This window comes from Protopterus annectens, chromosome 9.part0 (assembly GCF_019279795.1).
Source record: "Protopterus annectens isolate FY-2018-M chromosome 9.part0, PAN1.0, whole genome shotgun sequence".
Taxonomy (NCBI): Eukaryota; Metazoa; Chordata; order Ceratodontiformes; family Protopteridae; genus Protopterus; species Protopterus annectens.
Window position 1 is genome coordinate 1,186,032,268 of NC_056743.1, and position 26,296 is coordinate 1,186,058,563.

Below are 26,296 nucleotides of genomic sequence, written 5' to 3' on the forward strand. Positions count from 1 at the left end.
TCAGTTTCCCTTTGTTACTGTTACAATAATTTGTATCCTGCAGGAAGTGAAGGCATGGTGGACTTCCTTATCTTCTAGTCCAGCCCTCTTCTAGTGTTGAAAATTATATAATCCTGTTTGGTTAGGTTCCTTTGGGAATGGGGCTTCCCATTGATTCACCATTTCACTCCATGGAATGTTAGTGTTTTGTTACTGTACTGCTCTGCTCACTTCAGTAGGACAAGGTAGAGATGATTTACAGCCTGTGGCAGGGAAAAATGCCTGTGTGCCTTTATACACTTTCTTTGTTTCCGTGTCTAATTTTAAAGTGAAGAAAAGCACAATCTTATGTTAATTCAACCACAAAAAGGGAAATTATGTAGGGTTAAAATGGCCCACAGAGGCAGCTAGCATAGTGCTTGCCTATGAATCTATGAAGACGCCAGCTGTAGTGGGTGGGTTCCTCTCTGATAAATTCTGTTTGAGCAGAGGAACCAGGCAGGGGTGTCCTCCTTCTCCTTTATGTTTGATTCATATTTAGAGCCATTGGCAAAAAAAAGTAAGGGACTCCGAATTTCAAGGATATAATTGTATGCTGTTCAAGAAAAAATGGCTTTATTTTCAGATGATATTTTATACCTGAAAAAAACCTAGAAAAGGGCATTTCAGTGTTAAGGAACATTTTGAGACAGTTTCAAGTCTTTTTGGGATGCAAAATTTAATGAAGATAAAACAAAGGCAATAGCTGTAAACTATGTACCCACCCATACACATTGGTTCAGCAAAGCTGATATTTTTGGGGACATGAAAAAATAAAGTACTTAAGAGTATGGATTAAAAAGGATTCTGTTATGGAAGCTAAGGATATGAGGGAAGAGACTAAACAAAAGATGATACAAAAACTGAGAAATTAGAAGCTCTTTTTATGGATAACAGCATAAAGCAGTCAACATGTGTTTAGTCCCTTTAGTTTTTTACAGAGGTCAGACATATTTTTATCATCTAGAAAATAAGTTGTGGATAGCAATTAATAAACAGTTGAAGGATTTTATCTGGGAGGGGGAAGATGGCAAGAGTCAAGTGGGATAAAGCGATCCTTCCTATAGCACAAGGTGGTTTGGGATTACCTGATTTGAATGGGTATTTCAAAGCTACACAGTTAAGGCCCCTATACATAGCACAAGCAGCAAACTATAATTCAAGGTGGAAAGGGATTATGATGAAACAGGAGGAGAAGTTCAAGAAACGAGGAGAGACTTGGATTTTGGATACAAATCCTGAAGGAGAATAATAATAACTATGCAGAATATTATATTAATAAAGTAGCAGAAAGTATTTCAAGAACTAAGCCAACATGACAATGGAGAAAGGAGATGCTACTGGTAGGGATGACTGCAATTAGGGATGCAGACAATAGGCAAGAGGGACTAGAATTTACTGGAGAAAACTGACAAAGGAATCAAGGTATTGGAAGCAAATAATGAGAGAGGGAAAGGTAATAGAATGGGAAGAGGCCAAGAATTTGTCTGGACTACTGGTTGGAGATTGCCTTCCCTATCTTGCATTGATATAAAAATAGGCAGAGAGATAGGAATGGGGAGATCCTAAGCAGAAGACGTGCCCTGGTAGAGTTTTTAGTAGAATGCAGAACAGAAGCTGCTGTTAAAAAGTAGTAATTAGTGCATATAAAATATTGCATGATTAACAATAAGAATCAATCAGACAAGGTTAGACAGGAATGAGGAGAGAGTCTGGATACATGATTCAGAAAGAAACAATATGGGGATATGTGTACGTCTCCCAAATATGCAACGAAGTTTAGAAGGCTAAGGATCTTTGCTTGGAAGTGTTTACATAGGATGCATGATTCACAAAGAACAATACGGGGTATATGTACATCTCCCAAATATGCAACGAAGTTCAGAAGGCTAAGGATCTTTGCTTGGAAGTGTTTACATAGGTATTTTATATCCCTAGTAGACTCCAAACAATTCTTCATGAGGTAGATAGCAAATGTTGGAAGTATGATGGGGAAGAAGAAGGCAATTGTAACATATTTTTTGGGAGTGTAATGAGTTGGCAACTTTTAAAAATTCCCTGAAGACTACTTAATCAGAAATACTGGGTGAGCAAATTGGTGCAACTAAGAAAATTATTTTTTGAGCTATGACACAGAATTGGAATTGCCTGGAAATAGTAAGGCCTTGTTGAGTCTAATTAAGCTGGTTGCCAAAAAAACAGTTACTAGGAAATGAAAATCAATGTCTAACCATCTGTGCTAGAAGTAGTGAATATAGTAACAGACATAAAATAACTGGAACTGGGATCTTTGTAAATGGGCAGGAACGTATTACATAGAAAAATGGGAATTGTGGGAACAATACATGCAGAATAATGTTTTGGAGGAGGAATGAGGTTTAAGGGAATTCAGGATTTGAATGAGCTGTATAGTGATTGACTGGCAATGACTGGGTAGATTTATAAATGATGCATAATGTTTGCAACTAAAATATGTAAAAAATTGTTTGTTTTCATTTATATAAATGTGCGACTGCCTGTGTCATAAGTGATGATTTTAATAAAGACGTTTCTTGTTTAAAAAAATGAAGACACCTGCTAAGATAAGGCCCTTGCTCAGGTAGCTGTATAATGTGTGAATGGCAGTAGCAGTGGTTTGGTAGTACTACAGTAATTTCTGCAGCCATGTTAATGGTCCTAAAATAGACCATATTTATTTACATCTATTACCAAAGATTCTTACAAATCAGTATTTTATTTGGTATGTATTTTGTTTGGTATATAGATTTTATTTCAGGCACTTAATGTTGTACGTGTAAAGCCTCCTTTTCTCCATTTTCCTTTCACTGTGGTGATAAAGAATTTTAATAGATGACCTCTTGTAGGACATCTGTTTACTTCAGTTGACAACGAAGCATAGAAAACAGTGCCAGATAACACAAAATGGCAACTAACTTAACCTATATAAATGTCAGCTGATGGCAGCAGTTGTTATCCACATCAGTAGTCTGAGGAGTCAGTGCAGTAGTATTTAAACTTGGGACTCTGGAGGTAAACATGATCTTTGCTCCAGTCCTGTGTGAGGTAAGTTAAAGTTTGTAACAGTACAAATCCCTTACACTGATACATGAATGCAGTGCTTCAGTGTGTGTTTGTGGTGCAGAGTATACCGACTCACACCAGTTAATAACAGAGGAGACTGTGGTCTGATCCTTCATTTGGTCCCGCATCTCAGCATGCCCTCATCCCCAGATGACGGATGCACACATACTTGGGTAGTATGATATGTACTTGAAATAGTAAACAATGCAGACATCTTATCCTTTTCTTTCTTTTCTCTGTCTGTCTAGGCTAAGCTTTCCATTATGCTGGTCACACTGATAGCATCTGTCATATCATACATCTGGATGGAATGGAAGCTTGCTCATGGAGTACGTTACCGCATACCGAAGATTCCAAAACCACGCCACAAAGTGCGAGGCTACCGCTATCTTGAGGATGAAAACTCTGATGAGTCTGGCTCTGATAGTAAAGATGAAGATGAAGAGGAAGAGGAGCTTCGCAGTGGCAACGACTCAGAAACAGATGAAAGCCTGTGCTCAGATGACAGTGAACGCAAGAGGAAGAAAAAGAAGAAGAGGAGGAGAAAGAAGAAGCAAGAAAATGAAAGAAATGATGATGATGATGAACTTCTTGGCGATCTTTAAAGTGAAGTTGTAATAGTGGGAAAAAGAGAGGTGCCTGTTGTACTGGAAGAAAAGTGTTTCTTTTGCATAATAATTTTACTTGCCTTTTTTTTTTGTCTTGGCCATAGTTTAAGCACAACCAGTTCCATGAAACACAGATTTTTCCCCCCACTGTAGTGTTCCTTATAATTTTGTTTTAATCTTCAGATGTCTTTGAATAAGCCAGAGGTGTGATGTGTTTGATATCCCCATTGTCCATTCTTGAGTTCCAGTGGAAGTGTGTATTAGATATGGAGATGTAATAATGCCGCACTTAGTGCTATTGTAGCAACATCTTAACTATGCCTAGATGATGGAAAAGAGGCAAACTTTAGAACAAAGGCAACTGTTTAAGATGCCCATCACTTCTTCCTTTTGGCTGGCAACTGAGTGACTGTGACCGTTTGTGAAAAACTTGGATTATTTTTGTCTGGCAGTGTACATTCCAGTTCTATTAAACCAGACAATAAACGATGTTTGACCACCAAAAATGTAGGCAGATTTAAGTGAGTTTTATTTGGTTCTGCTTTCTGAGGAGACTAACCTCCAGATCTTGAAGCTGCATAAGGATACAGAGCACAGCCATACATGGCTGAATGTTACTGTCAATCACCAGCACATATGTGCACACCGTACAGAGTACTGCTGTTTTAAATGTCACAAGCTAAATTCCTGCAGATCTCAACATGGAGGCTGAGAGTCTCCACAAACTCACCAGAAAGGCATTTCTAGACAGTCTGGACTGGCACATTAATCACTTGATATATTGCTACTTTTAACAAGGTGGAAAGTAACAATCCCCTGTTCCTAACTACTAAAGCTTTGTTTGACAGTCAGGAATATATGTGGTTGTAGATAGACCAGGTATTCAAAGCTGTTTTTCCTCAGAATTTAATTGTTACCATTTCTTGTAAGACTTTTCATCATCTTGGGGTAGAGTTTGGTGTATTGCCTGTCCACAAGTATAAGTAATACAAATAGTAATGGATAGCCCTGTATTTATAACAAAACTATCCATTCATTGAGATGTTGCCATCTTGTCTGTTTTTAAACCTTTAGTTCAGTCAAACATTTCATTACAATTTCCACCAAGTCTATTAGTGATGGAAGGTAAAACTTTGATTTATATATTGCAGAATTTGCCATTGTTGCATTAAAATGTGGCACTTACTTTTTTTAATAATCTCATAGTTGCCAACTCCAAGACCACACACGTATTTGTTAGAATTGCAAGTGACACATGCACACGTGTAATTTCGGGCTGCTGTTGTAGCTGCAGAGTCAGTACAGTGTAACAGCCAAAGTGATGTGGCTATGCGAGGGTGTTTTAATTAGTTGATTAACTTCAACAAAAGTGTTCTGCTACATGTTGTGCACCTGCTCTTCCATTAGAGCAACTCACCAGATGTCAAGGTGCCTAAACTACTGATTTCAAACAGCACTTAAAAGAACTCCGTCATGATTTTTAGATATGGCCAGAGTTATACATGATCTTGTGTACCCTTTAATAGCATCCAGTCTGAAGCATTAGCAGCTTTTGAATTTTTCAAATATGGATGTGCAGTAAACTGAATTCCTTCTATCATCCTTTTGCAGCAAGTCTGGTACTGCAGCCAGTAACAAAGGCCACTTTTTACCACCTACTCTCTGAAGGCTAGTGTCAAAATTAATATTTACAATTTCTGTTATGCTTATATGTTTGCTATGATTTATAGAATGGATGCTTGAAGAGAAAGCGAGTTATGTTGTGATCAAAAATGCATGGGTTAATCAAAGATGATATAACATTCCATTCATTTAAAGAAACATAATGCAGTGGGGTGTCCTAAACTAAAGATCAGAGAAGGCAGTTTAAAGACAAACATATCAAAGAATTCTATAGAGAGGGTGGTGAATGTGTGGAATGTCCTGTGAATGGAAGTGGATGAAACATGGGGCAAGTGTAAGACAGGCAATAAACAATGAAGGGAATATACTTAATACTAGAAAAAAATAACAGGAGCGTAGGAACTACCAGTTAGATTAGTTGGACTGATTAGATTTTATCTTCCAGCAACATATTTAATGGTACTTAATTTGTCTATGGGCAGGACAGATAGGCAGCATTATTATGGGGCTTAATTTTTCCAGAATGCTGTGGTTTATTTTGTAGTGCTAAACTGAGAGAAGACCTCAGGCCTGAGGTGGAGGTTATTTAAATCTCATGAGGGCAGAGCTAGGGCTGCACAACTTTGAATTTTAGCTAAATGAACTTTTTTTTTTTAAACCTTAAGCACACAGCCAGAAGTAGCAAGTGTCAGAAAAATAACAGGCAGTCAACATGCTGTTGATGCTGGAAGATCAGAAGACTCTGGGTGCCAGGTGATTCAATTAATTTTCCAGTAGTAACACTGTAATGTAGCATAAGGTTAGTGCTACATTCCTGAGTGTGCCGTACTTCAGGTGAATCATTAAACTAAGGTCTCCTCTCCCCAAGTAGGTTGTGGCTCAGGTGGAAGTAAATGATCCCCTCACATTTACCTAGGCAGTGTGGGAATTCCTCCAGAAACCCTGGCCAAATTTCTTCTAGTCAGTATGAATACCAGCTCAGCTCTGCTAGTAAGTAGTAGGACTTACCCAGTCAAGCATAAATAAAATAAAAGTTTTTCATGTTTCCTTTGTTTTTGTCATATAACCTGTGTTCACACAAATGAAGCAAGGCAAGTCAAACAAATAAACCAAATCGAGTGCAGAATGTTAGTATTTTGTAAGCATGATCACCCTCATCAAAACGAAATACAGCAGTAATTTCTTGGAGTTCCCCAGATACTAAAATATATGCAATAAACATAGTAGCTCCTTCTGGATTTCATTTTTCACAGTAACATGTAGGCATTTATCACATTTATACTGCCCAAACACGAGTCAAAATATTCTTCTCTTTGACTTTTACTCCTGCAGTCCATTAGCTTTAGACTCGTTTCTGCCCCCTCCTTCAGTCTGTGTAAAATAAAAACAAAAAAAATCCTGGTGCTTGGAAAGCAAAAACACACCCTTGTGTTCTGTTGCTTCACAGCCAGAAGTGCTTGATGGTCAGTATAGGCTATGCACGTGGTCATGATGCTCAGTCCTTTAGCTGAGTGACCATGCAATGTCATATGTGAAAAGTGGTTGAATTGTTGAGGTCTGCATGTTATAGAAGTGCACTTCTAAAATAAAATAGTTTGCTGCAGCTGTTGCCACTGTTGCTTTGCTGTCTTTGATTTGCTTGGAGTATTGCATGCAGAAAGTACCCAAAATGACATACAGTGCTGTATGCAGAAAGTACCTTAAGTTGCATCTTCTGGTTTATATAGGGTCACCAGTACTGGTAGCATAAATGCCCCACAAAAGTTAATTTTTATTTGCCTGATTTTCCCAATCACTACTGGAAATGTGATGGTATCTTTGTACCACATTGCTTGGGTTTAAGCTTGCATGTCCTGATATTTTATGATTCATATATAATTACCAAAAAAAATCATAATTTGTGTGTGTTTTTAAGTATTTTGTGCCACATTTTTCACTAGAAATGTTAACAATTTTGCTTTCTTGTTTTACTAACCTTTTATTTCAACACAGCTTCTTTGCCATGGGTTCTATTCCCATTTTGTTTTATTATTGGAAGCTTTCTAAAAGAGAACAGGTTTAGTGACCAAATAAATACCTGTTAAAAATAATGCACTTTTTTCCTGAACCTTCCAGTACTGTAAGATGTTCTGTAAAATATCACTGAAGTGATATATCATTTACTTAAGTAATCACAGCCTCTCCCCTAAATTCATGAACATAATTCTAGCTGCTATTTGTGCAACATGAAACTGACACAGCATAGAAAAGACACAAGTAAATGCTTGTTCCTTTCTTTGTACTCACTCTGGTCTTCTCCGGGTCACACCTGAAAGTGACATTTTGTTTTTACACCTCCCCACAGCTGGTCTTAAAAAGGCATTGATATAGACAGATGTAAATGTCGTGCTTTTGAACAGGAGGAGTCTTTACAAATGCAATTCTGTTTAATTAAGGTCAGTACACACCGTGTTGTTGCATAGGCCATCAGTTTTTGCTGATGTAAAACATGACTTGGCATGTTGTGATTTAACAATGTGATCAGTGATATTTTTGTATAAAACAGAGACAAACTATCCTATTTTTTAAGTAAAATAGTACAGTGTATAGACTAGATTTGACAGTTTTCCTTTTTTATCTGAACATATGTTTATATGCACGTGGTTCATAGCATAATATATATGAGACTGTGCAAAAGTTGTTGCACAAAATGATATCCATAATCCCTTTCTGGCAGTCCATACTATACAATAATGTTATTATACTACTGTATTTCTATGCTGTTTATACTGTATTGGAAATTGAATGATATAGTTTACTTTGGTCTTTATATAGCTACAAATATAACTAAGCTCAAGACAATAAATATGCAGGTGATCCAACTTTGCATCATGCCAAGTACCACGTCTGTGCTTTGTGAATCCCATCTTATCCTCTAAAAGCCTTGTTTATGGTAGATGTCTTCTAAAATAAGTAAGCCATTGTAGCCTAGTTGACTTCACCTAATTGCCAAAAATAAAATCAGAATAGATATATCACCTCTAAATCTGCAGTGTGATGTTATTGTATGACATTATCACTGCTGCCATCAATCCATTTAGCAGTTAATAGTTAGGCCTTGTTTTGACTAAGCATTAGTAATGAATTAGAAAGATGGCATAGTCAGTGAAAACTAAAATTCTAATGTTATGAAAGTAGATATTTTTTTTTAATCAGGCTATTGTATGCAAAGAGGAAACATCCCTGTAGCTGTGCATAGCTTGCCAAGTTGTTTTCATATCTGTACCCCCATTTGATATTCCATACCTTTAAAGGAAAAGGGCAGGAAGTATTTACAAAAGGAAGCACAAGTATAAAGGAGCCTGCATTTTACATGTTATCTTGTTCATTTTTAATTTGTTTTTGCATTCTGTTTTATTTTGGAGAAAAAACATTAGATCCTTTTTGTAAATGTTACTGTACATATTGCTGACAAAGCTTTAATGTGTGACAATAAAACAACATTCATTGTATTCATAACAAAATAAATAATTGCTGACAATGGTGATCCTATATGTTTGCACTTTCTGTGAAATACTTGCGTGCGAACACACACACACACACACACACACACACACACACACACACACACACACACACACACACACACACACACACACACAATTACTGCATGCCCTCATAAAGCATTGCCTTTTCTGAACCATTTGGGTGGGCTTCTTACATAAACTTTCTATCATTCAGCTGCAGGTCTGTATAATTACGCTTTTTGTTTCCTTTTGTAGGATGATCTCTGAGTTCTTGCTTCCTCATTGTTCGTATAGTCTGGTATAACTCTTTTTAAGTTCTTCTCTGAATCATATTTATCTTTTGTCATGCTGATCTTTCAGATTTGAACAGACTAAGTAAAAAGGTATTATGATGTTATGCATACTGGCACTGTTGCCTCACTTGTTGGATATGACTTGTTTATTTTCACTTCATCGTCCTGAGGCCTTGTCCACTACCAAATCAGAGACTTCATTCACTATCACCGCTGCTGTTCAGGGTGCATACTGAGTTTGAATCCCTCGGCCTCATTTTGCATACTTAGTAACTCATTGTAACTTCCCAATGCTCCTTTTGAACCCTGGAAAAGATATTACTATGGCTTTGTTAAAATTTTGTTCCTTAAATTCTTGTTACATTGCTCCTTGTCTCTGAGGTCATCCAGTGTTTATAAGCCTTACGGACTTTGCCTGTGTGACTTCCAGAACTCTCCTGACCCAAAGTAATATGTAATTGTGGTGACCTAATGCTTTAAGTTTGAATGATGACTTTGTTACTAAGTCTAAGTTGTCATCCACTCATCTAATATTCCAAATTTTTAAGTCTCTTCGTACTGAATATTTTCTTTTGTGTGACACTTTTTGAAGCCTTCAAATTATTATTTTTTTCCTTTTGTCTGATCTGTGATGCCTTTCTTGAAGAGTGATCAATTCAAGTACCACATTTGACTGGTTGCTTTCTGCCATCTGTTTAGAAACATTTTTTTTTATCCAGGTAAGTTCATGAATTGCCAGACATTTTTGGAAACCCAGTGTCTTTGTTTTCTTTTGAAGCAAGTGTCAGAGGCACTGCCTAGTGCTTTTCAGGTCCAGTGGTAATGATGTGTTAGGAACAGAAACGTTGCTGGACAGGATCCACGTTCTTATATCATGCTATTTTGTTTGCATAATCGTGAGCATTCTCTACAGGAAGCACCTCTTAAGAAAGTTGGACAGTTCCATTAAGAAATGTGTCAAAGGTATTGGTAAGGCATGGCATACAGACCAGTTTCGCAGCCTTTTCCTTGCAGCTAATGAAATGTTACTCCCAATCCAGTGTTGTCACTTGGTTTACCACAAATAGCAATGCAGGCTGGTTGGCAGGAAGACATAATCCAGGGCTTGTGCTGTCTGAATATTTTTTATTTATTTAACATTTGTTTACCAGGAAAATCCGACTGGGGTAGATCCCATTTTTGGCAGAGGCCTAGGGAGAAACACTCCAGATGCATGTCTTTGGAATGTTGCATTCATATGCAAGGATTAGTATAGTCCTGCAGCATAACCACTGAAATGAAGCAATCATTGAGGAGAAAAACCTAAAGAAATACTGTTGGCAAAAAAGTAAGCAAAACCTGGTTATATGGTTGTTCTAGTAATCAGCATGCATTAGAGAACAATTTTTAAGTACAACAATGTTAAACTAGGGAAAGCAGGGATAAGGAACCTCTGATATGTGTACTCTGACCTAGAGATTAAGCTTTCCACAAAAGGAAACACTTTTATGTTTTTCTTTAGTGGGCATCTTTCTTTGCTAATAAATTGTCATTGCTAGTGTATTAGGGTCTGTTAATGTCAATGTGTAGCTGAATTGGTAATTGTCATTATATAAGGAGAAAGAGCTTGCAGCACCTTTGACTGGCAACAGAGAGAAAAGTAAAGTATGGCTGTGCACACTTGATTGTAAATAGAGGCCACCAAAAGTGCACAGCCAGATGGCCACCATGTTTTAATTAGCAAAAAAATAGATTTTTTTTTAGAAATATGTAGTGGTTTGTTTCCCATTATAAAATGGTTACAATCTATGGTGTTGTCAATTAAATACCGTAATTAAACTAGAAACAAAATAAAAATGTATTTAAAAACTAAAGAGTAGCCCTAACTGTAGATTAAGGCTAAAATATGTACAGCCAGGAATGTCTGTGACATTTATGGGGGCAGAGCTAAAACATAACATTGTCAGACGGTGTAGTACAAATTCAAAAAGGGATGGTACCATAAAATAAATGTCCTGCTATTATTTATCTGAGATTAGAACTGGGTATCTCCAGCAGTTCCAGCGGAAATAGTAGAGTAACAGGTGATTGTGTGAGTGAACCAGTACCAGATCCCTTATGTACAAAGGATCCACATCACATAAGGCTTCATAAGTCAATAGAATGATCTTAAACAGAATTCATAATTTAACTGGTAGACAGTGGCAACTGCAGTGTAATGAAGACACTTGTTGAACACACACAAGTTCCAAGAAGTACCCTAATAGTGTCATTGAGAACTAGCTGTAACTGGGATATTTCTCCATGCTCTAATTCTAACGTATAAGGTACTGCAGTCCACAATGAAGGGGTTACCATGGCATGCTTTAAGCAAAGGCAGGTCATCACTTGGAACTAAATGTTTCCCAAGACTGAATTTCTTTAAGTGAGAAAAGACATATTTAGCCATGTGGTGGAGCTAATGATTCTCTCTCTCTTACATTCCAGCTTGAAAAGGGGTTACCAGGATTTTAATTGTCAACAAATTCTGCGGAGATTTAACTTTGCTGACTGCTTCTCCTGTGAGAATCAGTAAAATATCTGGCTTAAAGACTAGAATTTTACAAAGTGAGCTACTCTTCCTGACAAAGTCTAAAAGAAAGGTTTAATTACACTTGCAACAACGAAATGCCATGCTGTCAAATGATCTCTCTCATCTAGAGGTAGCAAATAAGTCTGAAGCAAAATCACTGTCAGAATGAACTATGGAAAATCTGGAAAGCTATCTGGAACTATGCCAAAGAATTTGACCCAGAGATTTCTGAATGGCTCCATCACTGCAGAAATGAGGCAGACTATATTAGGTAATCTCCAAGGGTCTGAAAATAGATTTTTATAATCCTATAAGGCAGGATTGTCATAATCAAATGCTAAGGGATAATCCAAGGAGACCAAGAAGAACATTTGATTTTTTTTCATTTTGTATACCTTTTATTACTTCTATATAGCAGTACAAAACAGATGTGCCATCACATTTAAAATGCAGAAATCAGACTAACATAGGTTACTTTACTTTTTTCTGAGTTTATTGGCTTTATATGGTCTGAGTGTTTTGCCAATTTTTTCATAACATAGGTTTTTACTAGGCATGCAGTCCAGGACACCATTGACAAACCTAACCCAAATTCCCAACGGATCCAAAGCACTGTTTGATTTAAGTGACTTTCTCAGTGTTGCACAGTAAGCAAGTAGAGGCTTGGGGGATCGAATTCTATACCACAGGAAGTAGCTCATTAATAGTTTATAGCTTAAACTGTCTACACCAACTGTCAGCGAAAATGTACAATCGTCTCTATATTCAACATGACATCCCTGCATACCTCTCAGCTGTCCAGAATTTCTCAGAATGTCCAGATTTTTGCCTCTTATTTTGGGCCTTTTCTCATAAAATTTGTGGCTTTCTGAATGGTCATTGACAACTGCAGTCACTAAAATTTGCAGACATTTGCATTTCACACTTCATATCCTTCAGAAAATGCATACCAATTTAAAACCTATTATTCTAACTAATTTCTAAATTTATAAGAGCAATTTTTAAAATCTGTTCCCACTTTTGAGGCTTTGTCTCCCTATTGTGTGTTGTGAACATTTCTCAGGGTTGGTGACTTTATTTCCAAGCTCAAAGCCAGTTTGTTTTACACTGAGAGGGTTGTTTTGCACTCTGGTGAGAGGGTTGTTTTGCACTCTGGTGAGAGGGTTGTTTTGCACTCTGGTGGGAGGGTTGTTTTGCACTCTGGTGGGAGGAGAGAGCTAAATTCAATCTGTCCATGGTGGGAACTACTGGTCAAACGTCTGTCCTCCTGCTCATATAAAAGGCTGTCGTTTGTACAGTTTGTGCAGAGGGTGGTACTACTACCGGTCCTCTAATAGTATACTACTGTGCACTCTACTTTGACCTTTAAGTGACTCTCCCTTACTCCTTCCCATCTAGAAATCATGTTTCATTTTCTTCCCTTACATAGCATAGGCTAGAATCAGACCTGCTAAATCTAGACTGTTCATAGGTTGGTACTAGGCTATTGGCCCTAGGGCCTGTACAAGCCTAGCCAAACAATTCCCCAGATATTTCTTCCCACAATATTTACTTCCCTGGACCCCTGTCTAGCAGGGCGACTGATGTGATCCCCGGGGTGAATTTCCTATCTCCCATCCAGTCATCATGGTTCCTTTTGAAGAGGGCCAAGGAGGCTCTCTGCTTGACATGTATGGGCAGTCTGTTCCAGAGTATGGGGAGTCTTTGGGTCAGGAACTTATACCTCCAGCATGTTTTGTTCATTGTGATGACAAGCTTTAGATCCCTGGAGTGTGTGGCTCTGAGGGATTGGGATTTCTTTAAGTCGAGCATGTCCAACAGCTCAGGGTTTGACATGGCCTTGTATGTTAAGTAGAGATCACCTCTGAGTAGACAATATGCCACAGAGTATAGCTGGAGTTTTTTTAGATGGTCAGCATAGGGCATCTTCTTTAGGCCTGTGATTCTTTTAGTGAGGTATTTCTGAGGCCTTTCCAGCTGTTGCAGATGTCTTGTGAGGTACATTCCAAATGGGGCGTTGTACTCTATAATGGGTCTAATGAGGGATGAGTACAGTGGGACAATGACCTCCTTTTTTCTGGATGAAAAACCCTTCGTGATGAGGTGTGCCACATAGAAGGATTTCCTGACTGTTGTGGAGATGTGGTTATCAAAGGTGATACCACTGTCCACCTGTATCCCCAAGTCTCTCATCACACTTTCGGTGTTTAGTGTACCGCCACCTATGTGGTAATTCATGGGAACATGGTTTTTCCCAAAGGGGATAACTATGCATTTCTTGGCATTAAACTTGAGCCCATGGCTCTGGCACCAAGCATCTGTTTGTGTAAGGCACTTTTGTAAAATATCCACATAATTTGGGGATTCAATAATGGCTCCCAGTTTGCAGTCATCTGCAAACTTTGTTAGCCAAAGTCCCTTAGTGTTGGCCTGTATTTCAGAGAAGTAGATGCCAAACAAGAGCGGTCCCAGGACTGAACCCTGAGGTACTCCACTTGTCTGGAGCTGGATTTGGAGTCGGCTACTTTTACAGTCTGGGTTAGCCATTTGGCAACCCATCGAGTGACGAAGGGATTTATGCCCAGCTTAGTAAGTTTATCTATGATTCCAGAGTGGGGGTTGGTGTTGAAGGCCTTGGCGAGGTCCAGATAGGCTGTGTGGACTGCCTTACCCTCGTCCTGATTCGAAGAAGTCAGTCAGGTTCAGGAGACAAGATTGGCCCTTCACAAACCCAAACTGGGTGGGGTCCAGTGTTTGAAGGTTGCCAATGTCTTTGTTTATAAGTTCCATTATAATGCATTCTGTGCCCTTGCAGATCAGGCTCATCAGACTGATGGGACGATAATTTCCAGGATCCAAGGTGGATCCCCCCTTGTGGAGTGGGATAACTGTAGGTGTGTGCCACTCAGTGGGCAGTGAAGCCTGAGGTGAGGCTATGATTAAACTTGACACTTAGGTGAGGTGCCACTTCATTTTGTAGTTCATGTAGTACACAACCCGGGATGTCATCTAGTCCCATGGATGCTGTATTCTTAGCTTTGGAGAGTGCAGTTTCTACCTGTATGGCCGTGATTACCAGAATGTGGCAATCTTTTGGTATTGAGATGGGCCCCTTAGGGGGTGAGAGGGGGGTGAAGTTGACACTAAATCGATCTGCCAGGATATTTGCAATATCCTTGGGATCAGTATATTTAATGCCATTCTGTTGTAGCTCAGAGCAGATCTGAGCATTGCCATTTAGATTCTTGACATAACTATAGAATGCCTTGTGGTTGTCTTTGGAATCTTTGGCAATTTTATTTTTGTAACTAGCTTTGGAGGATTTTATGAGGGATCTCAGCTTCTTACTGAGGCTGGTAAGGGAGTTTTTTGCATCCTGGGATTTTCCTCTTTTCTGCAACAGTTTCTTTCTTCTGTTGTATAGTTTGTTTATGGCAGGGGACCACCAGATTGGCTTCCTTTTTTTGGAGGAGAGCATCTTGGTTCTGTTTGGGATGGCACAATTCATGCACAAGTGGATGTGCTCGACAGTGCCTTAGTGTAGGATTCAGCAGTCGAATTTTCAGCTCCCGTCTGCATGGGTGCCATATAGTTTGTCACTTCTGACTTAAGTAGCATGAAGTTGGCTTTGGAGAAGTTTTTTACAGAGATTTCCTTACTGGGGGGTGGGGGTGGGATGTGGATATCAAGGGTGATTTGCTTATGGTCAGACCTGACCAATGAGGGAGTGACCACTGTTGTGGAGCATCTATCTCCCATGTTGGTAATGACAAGGTCTAGGATATTGGAGCCCCTGGTGGGACAATGGATTAGTTGTTCCAGGGCATTGGAATTTATGAATTCCGAGAACCGTTGGGAAAAGGTGTTGGTACCCGAGTAGTTTTCCCAGTTAATGGCAGGGTAGTTGAAATTACCCAGTATTACGGTGTTTGGTTGTATCTTAATATTTTCCAGTATGTTTAGAAAGGTGTAGTGAGAATCTTGGGGCATGGTGGGGGATCTGTAGCAAGCTACAGTTTGGATTGCAGTCTTACCTAGTGTTAGTTGCACCTGGAGAATTTCAGATGCATTGTTTTGTGCAACTAGCCTGGAGATGTGAATATCCTTGGTGAATATGGACACTCCTCCACCTTTAGTGTTTCAGTCTTGGTTTGGTGGCCGAAAAGTGTGGTAAGGGTTGTAGCCTGGTATTGCAGGGGTGCTCTCTAGAGTCTTGAACCAGTCTCAGTTACTGCACAGATATTGATGTTCTCCTTTTTTAGGAGTGCCTCGAGAGACTGCATTTTGAGGTTTAGACTTCTAGCATTGAGTAGCCATTGCCTTCAGATTTTGCATGCTTGTGTCTGTTATGGTGGTGGTTTTGTGCTTTGAACCTTGGCTAAAAAAGGCACTATAGGGGTAGCAAGAACTTTAGCTAGTAACCTGAATCCCAGGGGTGACAGGTGCAGACCATCTCTGGCAAAGCATCGTGTCTTGTCGATCATGTTGTCCCAGGCAGACAGATACTGGATCCCCTCTGAATGACACCTGAAGCTTAGCCAATTGTTTAAGTCAATCATTTTGTCCTTACACTGTGGTATCATTCTGGGTGAAGGCAGGATGCTACTCAGGGTTAGGGCCATACCTGCCTGGGCCACATGATCCGAGAGCTCTTTCATGTCTCTTTTTATGTAGTCCAGGGAGGTACATCTCAAGTCATTCACTCCAACATGGAGAATGACAGAGCCATATTTGTACTTGTTGTGGAGTGACTTGAGTGCATATGTTATGTGGTAGATCTTGGCACCCTACAGGCAGCTGACTGTAATGTTCTCCTTGCTCAGCCTGGTGAGTGGGACATCAGTTTGCTGATTATAGAGTCACCAATGACTAAAGCGTTGCGTATGTTGTCTTGCCTTAGGGGGCTGTTTGTTGGGTGGCACACTGGTGTTGTGAGCTATGTGTCACTTTGGTTGTGACTGGTGTTTGTTTGCGTTTCAGCCTCGGAGGTCCTTGTTGCTTGGGCAGGTTAATGGTAAGGGCCTTCACATATGTGGGTTTAGTGTTACTATGTGTGGGTGTTGATGGTGTGGGTTTTGAAGGGCTATGTGTTGCTTGAGGTGTAGTGCAGGTATTAACCTTCTCCTCTTGACTGTCTAGCACAATCTTGGCTGGAGAGAGCTTTGCTTCCAGTTTGACTATGTAAGTGCATCTCTCACAGGTTGTAATGTTGAGTGGTAGGAGGAGAGTTTATTTATTTATTTTATTTATTATTTTACATTTGTTTACCGGGAAAATCCGACTGGATACATGTTCATTTTCAGCGGAGGCCCGGGGAGAAAAGCTCCAACATCAGACAAAAAAAAAAACAGCAAATATGCGTTACATACATACATACCAGTTTGTGGCTGGTTCAAAATACATGTAATAGAGATTTACAAACAAGGTAGGAAAATTACTAATATGAGTAATATAAGCATCATCTTTTAACACACTTACTATAAACAACAGTCATAAGGTATTGGAAGCAGTAGACTAAATTATTGTAAAAGAACTAGTAGATACAGGATAGTGGTCTATCAAGAGATTTATTTGTTACAGGAAGAATAAAAGAGGATTTAGGTTAGAGAGAGTAGAGAAGACACTTAGGATCCTAGGTAGGAGTTAGTCAGGAAATGAGCATTGGCATAGCCAGTGGGACTGGAAGTGGTGGAATAGTTGTTTTTTGAATTGGGGTAGACAGGTAATGGTGATAATACTAAGAGGAAGGGAGTTCCAAACCTTTCCAATGACGTTTGAAAATAGAGCATCACCTCCTGAGTTAAAAGATTTAACCATATTCAAGAGTGGCCTGTTAGAGGAGCGAAGACTGTTTAGATTGGTATATGGTAAGACTAAGTTCCTAAGTGCAGGACATTTGTCAGGGTGTTTGAGTATTTTAAATGCCTCAGTAAGTTGGGTCTGCCTTACAAGGTTTGGGAGTTCTATCCACCCTAGGTTTTTTAGGTTGATACATTGATGGGTTCTATATGGAGTTCCTGTTGCAAATCTTGCAATATGATTGTAAGAACAGGAGAGTTTGTTTAATTTGGTTTTGTTCAGGTTGGTGAAAATTGTGGAGGCATAAAGAAGGGTAGAGAGCAAATGTGTTCGGGCAATGGTCACTTTTGCCGTTGGTGTTAGAAAATTTTTGATTCTATATAGTGATCCTAGTTTTTTGTTCACGGTTTTAATGGCTAGATTAATATGTACGTCGAACCTGAGTTTATTATCAATGGTGACTCCTAGATGTTTAGTGTGATGGTCTGGGGAAATAATGGTCCCATTATTTGATAGTACGGAAAAGTCTATAAGGGGAAGTTTGTGGGTTGGATGGAAGAGTAATAATTTAGGTTTTTTTTGGATTTAGGATTAACTGACTACTGGATAGCCAGTTTTCCACTTTTGTAAAGCAGCTTTGGGTTTTGGTTAGTAGTTTGTCTATAGATGTATTAGAACATACTAGTGTCGAGTCGTCCGCATATTGAATGCAGGTGGCCTCAGGGATGGCTTTATGAAGATCGTTAATAAAGACTGAGGAAAAGAAAGTGGTCCTAATATGGACCCTTGAGGAACCCCAATGGTGTTTGGTAGTAGATTGGAGAGTTTATTCTGCCAGAGTACTGCTTGTTTCCTGCCAGAGAGGTAGGCGTGGAACCAATCTAATGTTAATTTATCCAGGTGTAAATTTTTTAAGGTGTCAAGAAGTAGTTGGTGGTTGACCATATCAAATGCCTTTGATAGATCCAGAAAGAGGGCAGATGACACTTTTTTGTCATTGCGGTTGTGATTTATTGTGTCTGTAAAGGTGAGGAGGGCCGTTGTTGTGCTGTGGCTGGGTCTGAAGCCATGTTGAGAACTGGTTAGTAGCTTGTTTTGGATAAGGTATTGAAGGAGTTGTTTATGCATGCATTTTTCCATAATTTTGGCCAGAGGGGACATTATAGCTATAGGCCTGTAGTTAGATAGTTCTGTAGAGGAATCCCCTTTATGAAGTGGAATAACATGGGATATTTTCCATATCGAGGGGATTGTAGATTCTGTAAAGGTCCGATTGATAAGGATAGGAACAGGGTAGGCTATAACATCTGCAGCTTTTTGTAAGTATTCCGCTGGGAGAAGGTCTGCAGAGAGGGTAGTTGGTTTAAGTTTTAGTAGTAGGGATCTTATTAAGGATGTGGGGACGGGTTTTAGGTTGAAAGTATGTGCAGGTTCTGGGATACTCTCGATTACCGACAAGTCGATAGTGGATAGTTGGTTGGCTAAGGTTTGGATAATATTCGTAAAGAATGTATTGAAGGTATTGGCTGTATTGTCTGAGTTGCTACATTGCCCCAGTATGCCCAGATTCAGCAAGTGGACATGAGAAATCACCGGAAACTGACCCTTAGACATGCCTGTTTAAAGTACAAGAGCTGTTTTCCCTTACCTTTGCAAGGTACTTTGCAATTATAGGCTGTTTAGTGCCTATGATTAATTTCTCCTTATTAACAAGGAGAATTGAGAGCTTGTATCAGTTTAAGGCTTCCAGGTGCTTTCCAGCAGGTTCTAGAGCAAGTGCTATTCACAGGGGTTCAGATTTTAGTGCTACTACTGAGAAACCAGCTAGTTCTAAGGGAAAATTTGAAGAGCAGATTTTCTGGCACCTGGAATAGTTTAACGTAGCCCCACTGTGCTGCACGATGCAAAAAAGTGTGCAAACACTGTGCTTCTAGACCAACCATCTTAAATTAAGAGGGTCTTCCTACACCCTTGTGGCAGAGGCATGTAGCTCAGGACCCATCTGAGTTGGGGATTGGTGGAGAAAGGCTCAGTCTGGGGCTTTTTCAGTGGTAGTTGTGTTAAAACTATGTACATCTGCCAGTATATAAGCCTCGCATTTGCACAGGTTTGTGCTCAGTTTACCAGAGCTGCTCAATGTTTGGCAACTTTAGCCAGAGGTCTGGAACACATCTGCACTGAATTGCAAGACATCCACTGAAAATGAAAAATAAGTATATTTTAAACAAGCACTGCACTTTAACTGTATTTAATTGAGTTTCTCCTTCATATTTGCTGTTTGTGACGAAGTCCAGCTAGGCCCCTTGCTTCCCATATACCGCATTTAGAAAAATCCTTCCACAATGGATGGGCAGATGTTCATCGTGTTACCCTGCTGCAGTCATCACACTTGGGTTATCCTGTCGTCAGGTGGTACCGCAGTCGGCCGGATTTCCAAAGTCTTGGTCCGACGGCGGTTGCTGTTGCCTCCTCCCTGACGTCAGAGCGCCAGGGGTAAATATACTGCAACTGACGCCATTTTCTTCAGTCTTTCTTGCTGTGTGGTGCCCGAAGCAGAAGCAGTTCGCAAGTGCCGGTCGGCCGACTCCTGAGATTGTCGAATTCGAATTTCAGACTGAAGTCTTCTATAAAGCTAAGTACCCTGTTGGGAAAACTTTTCTTGCCTCAGACCGATGTCAGAAAAAGTTAACAATTGTATTTCTTGTGGGAAGCAAATACCTCATAAGGATTTTCATTCTTATTGTATACCTTGCCTAGGTCCTGATCACGATGTCACTTCTTGTCGTTTTTGTGCTAGGTTTAATAAGCGTACTATTAAAAGACGATTTGATTTCGCACAACACTTTTTTTGTAGAAAATTTAACTATAACATGCCGTCGGAGCTACCGACTACCGGCGTGCACAAAAAGCGCAGGGACAAGGACCGACAGCCAAGGCCTACACCCGATTCTGAGGCCTCGGTTGATCCAGTCTCTGGTTCTCCAGTTATCAGTGAGGCTCTGACTCAGCCCCTGACTACCGCAGTTCTGGAACCCGAGACCACTACGGATTTTTTGATGGAATGTACTAGGCCGACGCAGCCTTTTACTTCAGGCCCTTCCGACGATTTACCTTCTAAGGACGTCGGTGCTTCTGAAACGCCATCGGTTTCTGAGGGCGTTTTCAGACCGACAACTCTCACAGTCAAAACATTTCCTAAGTCTAAGACTCCTTCTAAAGCTAAAAAGACTACACTTCAGTCTCCTGTTCAAGGCCCTATGTCTAAGAAACAGATGCTCAAAATGGCTGTAGATTTGATTTCTCTTATCAGGGGTTCAGCCTCCTCCTGACAAAAGGCCTAGACAAGAGGAAGATTCTGCTTCTTCTGAACAACTGTCTAATTCTTCGGATTCCTCTGAAGACCAAGACTATTCCTACTCTCCTTATGAAGATTCTGATGCTGAGGACTCTATTCCCTCAGCTTCCCCTCCTGAAGACTACTCTTTTGGAGAAACTTTACACACTATGAAGGAACATTTTCACTGGGAAGGTCAGGATTACTCTGATTCCAAGAAAAGGCTCAGAGAGTTTATTTTGCTCCCCCAACACAGACCTCTAGCCATCCCACCTGTTTTGGACATTGTGGATGATGTCTATTTAGAATCCAGTTTCAACCCAGACGCTCTCCCTCCTGCTCCGGCTAAGCCTGACAGATACTAGAGTACCTGAGTCCCACAAATTTCTTTACAAAAGCCCAGTAGCTGACCCAGAGACTATCTCCCAGGGTCCCAAGGGGGCTAAGGCTTCCATGGCGAAAAATCCAGTACCTTCTGAAAGGGACTCAAGAGCACTAGACAGGTGGGGGAAAAAGGTTTACACCTCAGCCACATTAGCTATGAGAGCACTAAATTGTCAATTTCATATGCTCAAGTATCAGCAGTTTCTAATCTCTCAGTTAAAACAAAATATAACCTCCCTCCCTCCCTCAACAATCTGAATTGAAAGAAGTACAGGATTTGTTGCACGCCACCGAGCAGGTGGGCAAACATGCCTTACAATGTGGGTTTGATTCTTTGGAGGCCTCCTGCAGAGCAGCTGTCACGGGATCAGTTATACGTAGGCATGCCTGGTTAAAGGAACAAAGTCTACCTGATCATGTTAAAACAAAACTACTGGATGCACCCTTACAGCAGGATGTTCTTTTTGGAGTTAAAGCAGAAGAAGTTTTAAAGAAAATGGAAGACAAGGCGAAATCAATGCAGACAGTCAAAGATTTCCTACAAGTACAACCCCCTCGCTTCAGCAGAAACTGACCAACAAAAAAATTGGTCCTTTCCAGCCACTGACAGACCTCAGAGGGGTAAATACAGGTGCCCAAGGGGCAGAGGACAACCACAAGCCCAGTATAAACCTCGCCAATGGGGCACTCCAACCCAGAAAGGAGGAGAAGACAGGTCTCAACCCACCAGAAAGCAAACCCAATGACTTGCACCTCAACTGGCCAAACAAAGCTTTTTTGTCAGCCCCCTTGGGGGGAAAACTAACACTTTTTGCAGACAACTGGCACGTGGTCACAAAGGACAAATGGGTCCTAGACATAATTTTACGAGGATACAGATTCCACTTTCACACCTTTCCAATGAAAAGAGGAATGCCAAACCTGCCACTAAATCAAAGGGCAGTGGATCAAAAACAAATTACAGCTCTCATGGCCATGAGAGCCATTCAATGGGTACCGACTCAAGAGCAAGGCCAAGGATTTTACTCAAGGCTCTTTCTAGTACCCAGAAAGGACAATGCTTGGAGACCAATTCTGGACCTTTCAATTCTAAACACTTACAAGTCCCAAAATTCAAGATGCTAACTCTACAGCAGCTACTTCCCATATTGGGCAAGGAAGCATGGCTGGTAACGTTGGACCTCAAGGAGGCATACCTGCATGTCCCTATCAGACAAAGTTGCAGAAGATACCTCCATTTCATTGCAGGTTCAACCCACTACCAATTCTCTGCACTGCCCTTTGGCTTATCTACTGCACCCAGAGTATTCACAAAATGCCTGGCACCAGTAATTGCATACTGCAGACAAAGAGGAATTCAAATATATCCATACCTGGACGACTGCCTCATCCAAGCAGAAAGAAAAGACATTCTCTTACGTCATCTGGCTTTTGTGAAGCATCTACTAAATTGTTTGGGGTACACAGTAAACGAAAAGAAGTCAAAAGTAGTACCCTCACAAAAAATGACATTCCTGGGTGCCAGCTTGGACATAACGGCCCAGAAGCCTTATCTTACACCAGACAAGCAACTACAACTGATTCAATATTTCAAGACAATGGCAACAAAGACCCAATTAACTACAAGAAAAATTTTGCAGGCTTTAGGCTTCATGGCATCTTGCATTCTGATAATACCATTTGCAAAACTGCATATGAGGAAATTACAGTGGTACCTAAAAAGTGTATGGTCTCAACACAGCCACAGCTTGGACACAGTGATATCTCTCATTCCCTACCTTCAACAGGAATTTCTATGGTGGGCACAGGCATGTCACCTCAACAAGGGTCAGCCTTTCACCTTGCCCCCAACCAGGCAAACTATCACAACAAATGCTTCAGACTATGCCTGGGGGGCACACATGACAGGGCAATGCATTCAAGGCCTATGGACTGCAGAACAAAGAAAGCTGCACATAAATCAAAAAGAGATGCTAGCTGTACAGAAAGCTCTGACAGCCTTCAAGAATCTACTACATCCAGGACAACTGGCAGTAAAGATGGACAATACTACAGTAATGTGGTACATAAACAAACAAGGGGGCACACATTCCTACCCTCTTTGCAGGCAAGCAATGATCTTATGGAACACAGCTCTGGCCTACCAAGTCCAGTTACAAGCTCAATTCCTGCCAGGACAGAAAAACACATTGGCAGATGACCTAAGTAGAAACATCAAGGATCCCCACGAGTGGAAGCTAGACCCACAGATATTTACAATGATAACTCAAAAAAATGGGGCCTACCAAATATAGACCTGTTTGCCAGTCCTCAAAACTACCAACTGACAAAATTTTGTACAAGGACATTCCACCATAAAGCTTGGAAAGTGGACGCTCTCTCCTTCAGTTGGAAAAACCTGACAGCATATGCCTTTCCTCCATTACCTCTTCTCACAAAGGTTCTTTTGAAGGTCAAAAGAAAGGAGAAACCTCAACTGATTCTCATAGCCCCAAACTGGCCGCGCCAGCACTGGTACCCGCTATTGAAGAGTATGGCTCACAGCCCACCATGGATATTGCCTCAAATACCTCATTTGCTCACGCAGCAAAACAGATTCTACACAGCCAGCTAAAAACCTTAAACCTGGCTGCATGGCAAATCTTCTAAACATCCAACCAGCCCCTCTTTCACAAGCAGTTCTGGATGTTATTCTGGAAGCCAGAAGGCCAAGCACCAGGAAGGCTTACTTGGACAAATGGAAAAGGTTTTCTGCCTGGAACCAAGCTAAAGGACAAGACACAGCTCAGCCTCATTCTGCAGTACTTAGTAGAGATGTTGCACAAAGGACTTTCCTTCTCCTCAATCAAAATCCATGCTTCAGCTATTTCAGCTCACTACGACACGAATCCACCTTTATTTTCACATCTTCTTCTAAAGCAGTTCCTCAGAGGGGCAAAAAACATTAGACCACCTAGAAGAGCTCCTACACCAACATGGGACCTCAACTTTGTTCTGGAGAAACTAACGTTACCTCCCTTTGAACCAGCTTTCTCTGCAGACCTTCAGTTCCTATCTTGGAAGACTGCCCTGCTCCTGGCAATAACTTCTGCTAGGAGAGTCTCAGAATTACAGGCACTAATGGCAGTGGAACCTTTCCTCATTTTCCATCAAGACAGAGTTTCTCTATGAACTAATCCTTCCTTCATGCCTAAGGTGGTTTCCAGTGTAGCTTTAAATCAAACCATCCATCTACCCACTTTCATTCCCAATCCACAGAACAAAGGTGAGAGACTCTTGCATTCCTTGGACATTCACAGGCAGCTTTGTTACTACTTGGACAAAACTAAGGCTTTCAGAAAAACTGACCAGCTCTTTGTATCCTATGCTACAGCTTCTCAAGGGAGGGCTATATCCAAACAAACCATTTCTAAATGGATAGGCCATTGCATACGGTTCTGTTATACCCATAATGGGACACCAGTTCCTCCTACCATTAGATCCCACTCTACCAGGGCAACAGCTACCTCTACAGCCTTTCTCAGAGGGGTTCCTACCAAGGAAATTTTAGAAGCTGCAACTTGGAGTTCAGTACACACCTTCACCAAACACTATCACTTAACTCTTTATTCTAAGTCCAGGGCGAGCTTCGCCACTGCAGTTCTGCAGGGCCTCATTGCCTCCACTAACCCTCTATGATTCCTCCACCCTACCTTAGCTTTGGGACTCAACCCAAGTGTGATGACTGCATCAGGGTAACACGATGAACATAGTACAGTTTTGTACCTACCATAAATGTAGATGTTCGAGTGTTCACCCTGCTGCAGTCCAGGTTACCCTCCCTCCGACCCCTCTGATCTTTTGGATAAATTTCCGCTATGCCTTACTGATGTATTTGCTTATAGCTGAAGGGATTTTGTGTTTGTACAGTGTTCACACCATTTGGTACTATTTTTGATCACCTTTTTGGGGGCACCTGACATCTGGGGCAAGAAAAACTGAAGAAAATTGCGTCGGTTGCAGTATATGTACCCCTGGCGCTCTGACATCAGGGAGGAGGCGACAGCAACCGACGTCGGACCAAGACTTTGGAAATGCGTCCGACTGCGGAACCGCCTGACGACAGGATAACCCAAGTGTGATGACTGCAGCAGGGTGAACACTCGAACATCTACATTTATAGTAGGTACAAAACTGTACTTTTCCCATCATTTCTCCTGTCAGCTTGGTTGATATGGGCATCAGGAGGCAGAGTAGCAATTGCTTCATATATATTGGCAACCACTTACTCCTAAGCCAAACTAACAGCCTATGTGAGAGATGAAAATAAGGTGTGGAAATGGAGTCAATTCTGTCACATAAATACAAACTAGACATCAAACAGGTTGTCAGCACACATGCTTCACCGGTCACGCAAACCTCACCTCTCACACAAAATAAGGTCACGGCATGGATTCACTTCAGAAGCCTGAAAGCCCAAAATCTTGAATTTCAAAAGACTGAGACCAAAATCTTGAAAGTTCAGAATACTGAAAACTCAAAATATTGAATCTCAGAATACTGAGAACACATAGGATGTCAACACTTACTATATTCCAGCACAACTACATACAGAAACAAGTATAAGCAGAGGGACAAGCCCCCCTGCACCCCCTGCTACTTAAATATATCAACTCCGAGATCGCACTCCACAGAACAAAATGGCAAACATACCATTATGTGTTTCATGACTGCCTGTTGTAAACAGTCATGTTCCCTTCTAACTTGCTATACTACAACATAACTCATGTTAGTGTAGTGAAGTGTGATCTCAGAGTTGATATATTTAAGTAGGAATGGGTGTGTGTGGGTGGGGGGGGGCAGCCCCCCTCATGGGGTTTGCCGAGGGGCTTGCCCCCCTTCTTATACTTGGAGAAAAGTAGTATGGTTTGTCTTGCATTTGTTTCTGTATCTACTTCTGCTGGAATATAGTAAGCGTTTGGTATCCTGTGTGTTTTCAGTATTCTGAGATTCAGTATTTTGAGTTTTCAGTCTTTTGAACTTTCAGGATTTTGGTCTCAGTCTTTTGAAATTCAAGATTTTGGGGTTTCAGGCTTCTGAAGTGAATCCCATGACACACA

General features: G+C 40.6%; 1 protein-coding gene across 1 annotated transcript in view; it reads left to right on the plus strand.

Moving 5' to 3' along the window:
* UNC93B1 (unc-93 homolog B1, TLR signaling regulator) overlaps positions 1 to 8,861 on the plus strand; it is a 374,232-nt gene extending 365,371 nt beyond the window's left edge. The window contains exon 12 of the mRNA XM_044084084.1: positions 3,348 to 8,861. Within this exon, the coding sequence (XP_043940019.1) occupies positions 3,348 to 3,704 (357 nt within the window). The 3' untranslated portion in view covers positions 3,705 to 8,861. The remainder of the gene's footprint in view (positions 1 to 3,347) is intronic.
* The last annotated feature ends 17,435 nt before the right edge of the window (positions 8,862 to 26,296 follow it).